Source organism: Phalaenopsis equestris, unplaced genomic scaffold, assembly GCF_001263595.1.
Source record: "Phalaenopsis equestris unplaced genomic scaffold, ASM126359v1 Scaffold000670, whole genome shotgun sequence".
In the NCBI taxonomy this organism is placed as follows: Eukaryota; Viridiplantae; Streptophyta; class Magnoliopsida; order Asparagales; family Orchidaceae; genus Phalaenopsis; species Phalaenopsis equestris.
This window is the reverse complement of record NW_018165110.1, coordinates 5,022-13,307: the sequence shown is the minus strand read 5'-3', so window position 1 is coordinate 13,307 and position 8,286 is coordinate 5,022. Positions and strand designations below refer to the sequence as shown.

General features: G+C 34.3%; 1 protein-coding gene across 1 annotated transcript in view; it reads right to left on the bottom strand.

Annotated features, from left to right (window-relative positions):
• The window catches only part of LOC110030183 (V-type proton ATPase subunit a1-like), a 20,466-nt gene extending 12,523 nt beyond the window's left edge, over positions 1-7,943 (bottom strand). The window contains exons 1-3 of the mRNA XM_020732780.1: positions 7,874-7,943; positions 7,339-7,541; positions 7,165-7,248 (exon numbers count right to left, since the gene is read on the bottom strand). Coding sequence (XP_020588439.1) covers positions 7,165-7,248; positions 7,339-7,503 — 249 coding nt within the window. The 5' untranslated portion in view covers positions 7,504-7,541; positions 7,874-7,943. The remainder of the gene's footprint in view (positions 1-7,164; positions 7,249-7,338; positions 7,542-7,873) is intronic.
• Between the last annotated feature and the right edge of the window lie 343 nt (positions 7,944-8,286).

Here is an 8,286-nt window from a genome sequence, read left to right as displayed (position 1 = left end):
CTAGCCATCCCAATCCACCTAACCAACCTCCACCACTCTACAAAAACACTTCACAGGTGTTTGCTTGTGTCGTTTATGTTTGTATTGTCATTTCCTGTTGTGTTGTGTAGTAACCCTCTCTCTATATTAATAAAAGTTTGTTTTGCATGTTGCCGCTATTTTTCTAACTAGTTCTGGTATAATCAAGTTTATCAATGATCTATGACAAATAAAATAAATAATGATAATTATTTAATCTAATCAATTACTACTACAAATATAGAGAACTAACGAAGTTAAATATGGACACTTAGAAAGAATTGTTATTAAAGTAAAAAGATATCATCTATCCTTATGATTATAAAAGGATGCTAATAAGTTAGATGAGGATCTAGTTGTAGGAGAGTTAAAAATTGCAAGGTAGGGTAGACAAGGCGTAAGTTGGAGTCGACCACCATGAACAATTAGCCATGATCATCATGTAGATTTTATCCCCTCCTCAGAAGTCCTCCAAGGTTTTGCACTTAAAAAAAGTGAGATTTAATTCATGAGACCATGTCATTAAAAATATGGAACTAGGAGTTAGGGTTCCAACATAATCAATAATTACCAAAACTTATTTGGTTAATTGATATTTCAGTAAGTTATAAATAATTAATATTTTCATAATAACAAATTTCAATATATTTATTAATTAAAATCCTAATCAATCATAGCAATTACTGATTACTAAGATTAATTAAATGATCAAATGATTATCCTTTGGTTGATTACAATAATTTAATATGAATATTAATTAACCAAAGTAAACAGTTAAATATTGCTTCCTCTAATAAATTATTATATTATTAATTATTCTAGTATTAGCCATCATAATTAATATTAACAGTGAAAATAATTACTGATTGAGAAAATGTTTGAGATGAGGTAATGCAGTGCTGCAAGACTATTTTCAAAATTAAGGGGGTCATTTGGGATCTCTTTTATTTTATATTTTATATTTTATATTTTTTGTTTTTATTTTAAATAGGTTTCCGGGTTTACAGATATTTCCAAGAAAAACCAAAAAAAATATCAAGCACACTAGTTTTGACATGTCCTAAATATGCTAAATTTACTTTCATATTTAGTACTCATTTTTAGTATATTGCACTTTGATGGAAGATATTTTCATGTTTTTAGATACAGGTATAACAGGAGAAAAAACTGGATCGAATCAGATTGAAAACTGAGCGAAACATAGCAAATTGGCCTAAGGAGAAGATTTTTAATCTGATGCCTAAGCGCCATATCCTAGCGCCTAAACGCCAATATACAAATATCCTTTGAGTGTTGTAAGAATTGTTGTCAGATTGCAAGGAGAACACAGTTTGGAGGATTTTTTTTCTTCATTTCTCAAGAAAGGAGATAACTTCTTGTACTTTAATGTTTTGTAATAAGTATTACTTATAAATTTGTTGTGCTCTAACATAATATGTTGAGCATTGTAGTTTTCTCCATGAAATCTAAGTTGCTTTCTTACTTCCTTTATTTTGAAATGTATTAGCAACATGTGTAGGGTTTATGTTACTTTATTCATTGTGATGGTAAATTACTTCATACTTCATTTACTTATGCAATTTGGTCAATTCATATGTTAAAACACATTGTGAAAACATAATGACCCGAGAGGACTATATTTTTCCTCAATTAGTAATTACCACAGTAATCTTTAGGATGAAGGAAAAGTAGTCCTGGGGTGAGTGCATATTAGATAGAGAGATAGGATTTGATTGGGTGTAAATTAATTATTTTAGGGTGACAAGCTAAAATTTTAATCAATTTGATCCAGTGTTTAAGAACTTAAGGCTAGGTTAGCCAAATTGAGGGTACTAGTGGGTAATCAAAGGTAACAGCCGAGAACAAACCCAACATAACCAAGGATTTGAAGACTTAACCCTAGGTTAACCAGATATCTTTATACAATTGAAAGAGGGTAAAGATTGTAGATGCTCCTACTTGTAACAGATTTCTAAACAGAGATTCTAGTTTGATTGAGCCGACACTAGCTACCAATTTCATTGCAAAGGAAGGGAACCTCTAGTTATTTTGAACTTCCACCTTACTTTAACTTAGTGTTTAATTTGAACCTACCTTAGTTTATTTAGTTAAATAGTTAACTTAAAAATTTAATAGTAGTTTAGCGACATCATTAGTTCACCTTAAACCAAGCTTAATTTAGGGCTAAGTTTAATTATAGTATGCTAGAACTTTTCCTAAGGCTTTCTAGTTAACAATTTTTTTCGTGGGATCGATAATCGAAACTCCATGAGAGTTCTATATTACTTGAACGATACGTGCATTTGCGTAAACAAAAACCTAGTCTATATTACTTGAACGATACATGCATTTGCGTAAACAAAAACCTAAGTAAACTATAAATCAATTTCTAAACTCTATAACATATCCATTTTACATACTGGTCGCCTAAAGAAACAGGGTTAAGTTTTTAGCCACGAAACTAAATAACTTTGAAACTGCAGGTCGGGTCAAGTTTTTGGTGTCATTTCCGGTGAAGGAATAATTGATTTGACTTAAGTATGCTTGGATCACTTATATTTTTTATTTTATTCTATTTATTTTATTTTCTTTGTTTTTATTTGATTTTAAAAAATACATATTTAGCTATTTGAATGAAGTATAAATATTTTCAAAAAGTCTCAATTCATTTAAAAGTTGTTTGGAGGGTTTTTAAAAGCAAGTTAATTTATTTTAGAAACAAAAAACTTAAAATATATTTAGAAAAATAAAAAACAAATTTGACCCCAAACAAACTAAAAAAAACACATGTCCAGGAATAGTATTACATAAATGCATGAACGTTCTCGCCACATGTCTGCTACTTACAAAAAGCTATGGCTATGAATTATATTAAGAGAAGATCCTAGTCAGTTAAAATTCACTTTTAAATTTCATTCCATAAATCTATCCATTCAATTAAAACATAAAAAGAAAAACCGTCAGCTTATGAAAATGTTGACCAAGATTCCAAATAACATGCAAAATATTGACCATCCAATTTTAAGATGCTTCACATGGTTCAATAACTAATAAAAAAAAGCACAATTATTAAGAATGTATTGTACCATATCAAACAATAAATATACTTCTATTAACTACACTTCATATTTTATGTTGGCTGAAATAAAACAAGGAAAATTGAATTATTAGAGGTCCAATCATACATTTTTAAAGTGATTTTTCAACATGATAATAAAATTGAAATATGTGTCAAAACGATCCTCTTAACATTTTATAAGGGGCTATTTTAGTCTCAGAATCTATAAAAATATCGATTTACTCACCATACTTTCTTAATATAGAATTAAATTGATACCGAAACTAACCCAAACAACCATAGGAAAATCCAATATTATTGCCGCATTCAAAACAGGGAAATACAATCACATAAAAGAAAATAGAAACAACAACAGATACGACACAAATACAACTAAAGTTGTATCCCAAAGCAGTGGTGATCGGCTATGCAGAAAGGAGGGGGGTTAAATGGTTGTGTTTGTATGACGAGATAGTAGGAGTTGGCTGCGGTGGGATGGCAACAGGATGGGAGAAGGCCACAATAGGGAGACTAGAAGGTTGATGGTTGCAGAAAACAACAAAAGAGGGGTTGATAGTTGCAGAAAACAACAAAAGAGGGGTTGATAGTTGCGGAAAACAACAAAAGAGGGGCTATAACATGATGTCAAAAAAGAGGTCAAAAAAGAGGAAGTGTTGGAACATCTTCTATGAAGATGGGAGGCCCAGACAATGATGGCAGAGAAGAGGAGGGGAAGGCGATTGCGGTTGCAGAAGAACAATCAGGAACTACTATTTGGGGTGGCTGCAACAAAGATGAGTGACGAGTATAGCAAAGCGTAGAGGAAAAATAATCACCACCTAGGGATCGCATATGGCTCGAGCGCCACTCGACTCTTTCATACAACCTTAGAAGGGAAAACCCGAGACACCGGCAATTGTCCCAAATAAAACTCACAAAAAAACTGAGAATATAACTCTAATACAACACATATATAGAAAAGGCTAAAAAATAAAGGATAAAAAGAAACATGCCAGAAATTGGAAAGAATATAAAAGGAATGTTGTTCAGTTCAGTTTTACTCCGATCAGAGAAATTAGTTTCCGGACTTGCGCGTACACAAAATTTCGCAATCGCTCCCGCTCCCGCGTCACTAATGCTCCTACATCAGTCACTCGGGACTGGAAGAGCTTTGACCTCATCTGTCAAAGCTTTTGTCTTCTCATAGTCTAGCGTCAGGTTGACCATGTTGAATATGGTGAAGATACTGTAATTACCTGACAAGTCAATCTTGCAAGCGTGGTCATTTCAAAGTACATCATAATAGAATAAGTATTAATAATCTTTTGGCACAACCTGAGCTACATATAGTCGTATATTTTTGCAAAGTAACTCACGAACCATTAAATCAGTAATTTGCCCTTCCACCCTCGTACTAGGCCGAGCGCATCCAATAAACAAATTCATCTGAAAGAACTAATTCTTAAATGAAATTTGTGGCATGCTGGACAACTCTTAATAGCAACCACTCAGGAGAAGGGCATAATTTTTCTCTAAAAGACATAGATCCCATCGTAGGATGTTTATTCCCACAAATCTCCTAAGGCGATCTCCAATGTTGTGGTTCATCCCCTTTGTCTGACCATCTGTCAATGGGTACACTACTAAACAAAATTTAATACACAAATGATTCCAAATGGTCTTCCAGAAGTAGCTCAAAAGCTTATTATCTATGACATCATTGGTCTCTTATAGTAGGGGCAACTAAAGAGGTAGGCAATATATCTATAAATTTTAGAAATTCTCTTATTTAGGGTTGTCATGTGTCTGGTATCCGTTTCTCGAACTCATGGCCCTCTTGGACAACCAATGTTGCTCTTATGGGAGTCCCTCTCATGGGCTCATCTCGAATGACATGCATATCTCCCTCATCTCCTCCAATGAGTCCTCATTTTCTTTAGTATCTATTGTATCCTCATCCATTTCTTCAACTGCTCATTGCTCAGTGAAATAGATCATACTCTTGTTTGGGCAATCAGATGTATTGTGCCAAAAATCATTATATTTGACGCACTTTCTAGCTGGGATGGATTTGGGAATGTTGGTTGGCTCCACTTGTTCTCCACTTTGAATTACTTTCTCCTTAGACGGGTTTAGCTTGAGTACTCGATTACATGTACTCTTGGTGCTTGATCCTAGAATTGAATTTTGTTTGTAAGATATGGCGATCACCCAGTGATGTTGCTTCAAGAGCATCTCCAATCTGTAATGAACTAGTAGGTACTTGCACTATATCTCTCGTTTCATTTTGGATCAGGTAGTGATTTTATTTTTCTCCTCGCTATCGAAGAGGCTTTAGATTCTTCTACCATAAAATGCATTATTATTTAGCTTGGTGATGACTAGCTTTACCATTATGTCCGGTGGGACGTCTTGGCACTCAAAAACACATTTCATTGTCTGGAGCCACTCGATGAATTCTTCTGGATCCCTACGACCATCAAAATCAAGTAAATCAACCTATACTTGAAGATCATGGTTTCTCTGAAATTTCATGCCAAATTTTCGGGGTAGTGGTCCTTCGTCCCTGGAATCTGCCTGGTGGAATAGATTCACTTCATTCCTTCAATCTTGCGAGTCGCTGTTGTGACTATGGGTGACCCAGTCAGATTGTCTCATCTTGAAGATCACAAGCCTCTATTGCATTAAGAGGATTTTCCCATTACATATTTTCCATAGAATGCTTCTGGACATCACTTTTTAAATTTCTCATAAACGACATTATTTCATTTCCTCCCGATCAGGTTTGCGACATTATTGCTTTTCATAACTATTTTTTTCGGTCTAAAAGGTGAAATAAGGTGTATGGAGTTGATTTTGGATTGGGAAAGAAAAATTTTGGTGGATAATTTTAAAATTCAACAAGGGGTGGGATTTTTGGATGGATATTGGGTTAGGTATGGACGGATTCTAATAATTATGTGATACGATTAGGGTTAGGCAAGCTCTTATACCGAAGATAACCCAAATAATGATAAGAAAACCAAATAATATTGTTGAATTCAAAATAGGAAAATAAAAATACAAATGGAAATAGAAATGGCAACGAACATGACAAAAACACAACAAGGATTGTATCTCAAAAGGATGGTGATCGGCCATGCGGGATGTAGGGGTGTTAGATGGTTGTGTTTGGATAGCGGGATGGTGGAAGTTAGTTGCGGTGGGATGGAAACAGGATGGGTGGAAGGCAACGACAAATAATCTTGAAGGTTGATGGATGCTGGAAACAACAAAGGGGTTGGAACAGCGATGGCAGCAAGAAGCAAGGGTTAGAATAATAGCGGCTACAAAGATGGAGGTTTGGAACAACGATGAAAACAAAGAGAAGGGAGGGGAAGGCGATGATGATGGCTGAAACTGTAGAAAAGCAATAAGGAACGATAATTTGAGGCAACTATAGCAATGGCAGATGACAAAGAGCGACGTGGGAAGAAAACAGAGGGATGGAGGAAGTATAATCACCATCTTAGGAGTGAGAAACACCCGAACCACTCGACCTTTGGATATAGCCCTAGAAAGGAAAACCTGAGATGTTGGTAGCTGTGCTGAACAAAACTCATGATAAAATTGAGAATCCAACCCTACTACAATACATATATAGGAAATGACTAGAAAGGAATGAATAATAACATAAAATGGGCTGGAAATTGGAAGAATATAGAAGGAACGCCGTTCAGATCAGTTTTGTTCTGCTCCAATCGCAGGAAACGACCGCTTGACCTGCGCAGACATGGGATCTCTCCCGCTCCTACATCATTCATGCTCCCGTGTCAGAAATAGTCTCCTTAGTCCATAATATTTAAAAAGAGGACTATTTCAAACCCTATTTAAAAAAATTTCGGGACAAATTTAATATTATATACTTTGTGATTATAATATCCCCATATAATAGTTATAGAATTATTTCACACTTTACTCATAATATTATAATTATTTTGATTATTCATTTGAATGACATAATTTCTATTAAACCATCCAAGTTACGTGTATTTGGTGCAAGTGCACTATATATATATATATATAGAGAGAGAGAGAGAGAGAGCTACCTCCATATGGAGCTTTCTTAAGATAAAAGGCTTCGGAAATAACATCCAAGGAACCGCAACAATAGCCATAAGCAATAGCAAGATCTGAACAATGAATGCATCACATAAGATGGAGACAAAAAAACTAGATCATGTCAATGTACACAACCGGGAGAGAAATCCAAAGATTACAACCTGCAAAATTTTCTGACCCCAAAACAACTGATTATCACCAAGATTTTCAGTGGGGCTCAAGAACATATAAATCATCACATGATAAAGATCAGCTTTCGATCCTGTACACCACTTGACAACAATGAGGAGCGCCAAATAACCAAAGAGACAGTTGAGAAAGATCATCTGTGGCACAAACTGGTACCTAACAAAAGAAACAGGCTCTGCAACATGCTTTATCTTTCTATAGATAGAAGGAGCATTTACATACATAGCACACAATTCTTATGTATTTACATATCTCACACCTAAACTTTTATATTTACATACATACCACTCAAATCTTTAACAACACATTAAAATAGCATTATTAACACTTTTTAAAAGTGAAATACACCCTTTCATGCATAGGTTTAGAGCACCAAAGTGTTGTGTATATAAATATGAAAGTTTAGGTATGAGATATGTAAATATATAAGAATTCTGTGCTACATATGTAAATTACCCTAGATTAAAAGTGTGAAAAAACAAATTTAAAGTAATGGCAAAATCACACCTTATATCCACGGAGTTCCCGTGAAACTTAGCATCGAAGTAACTTAAGATAATCCCCAAATTCATCTGAGTAACGCCGAACAAAATAGACATCTTCATTTTTAGAGAATTTAGAAATGGAAGCTCGGAGCGACTGCCACGCCAACTTGGGTCGACCCCAAACTTGTATGGTTGTCGATATTTTATAAGACCAGCAGTGTGTGCATCACTGATAAAGCACATAATATCAGCTCAAGGCAAAAAAATTGATTTCAATATTTAAACCTAAATATTGATTATTATGGAAATCAACTCGTATTAGGTTTATGAGTGAATGTCTCTTCTTTTAAGTTCTAAATAAAATCAAGTTACTCACAAAGAGAATTAATATGAATTTTGGGAAGGAGAATAAATGAAAATGAAATTTAAAAATGA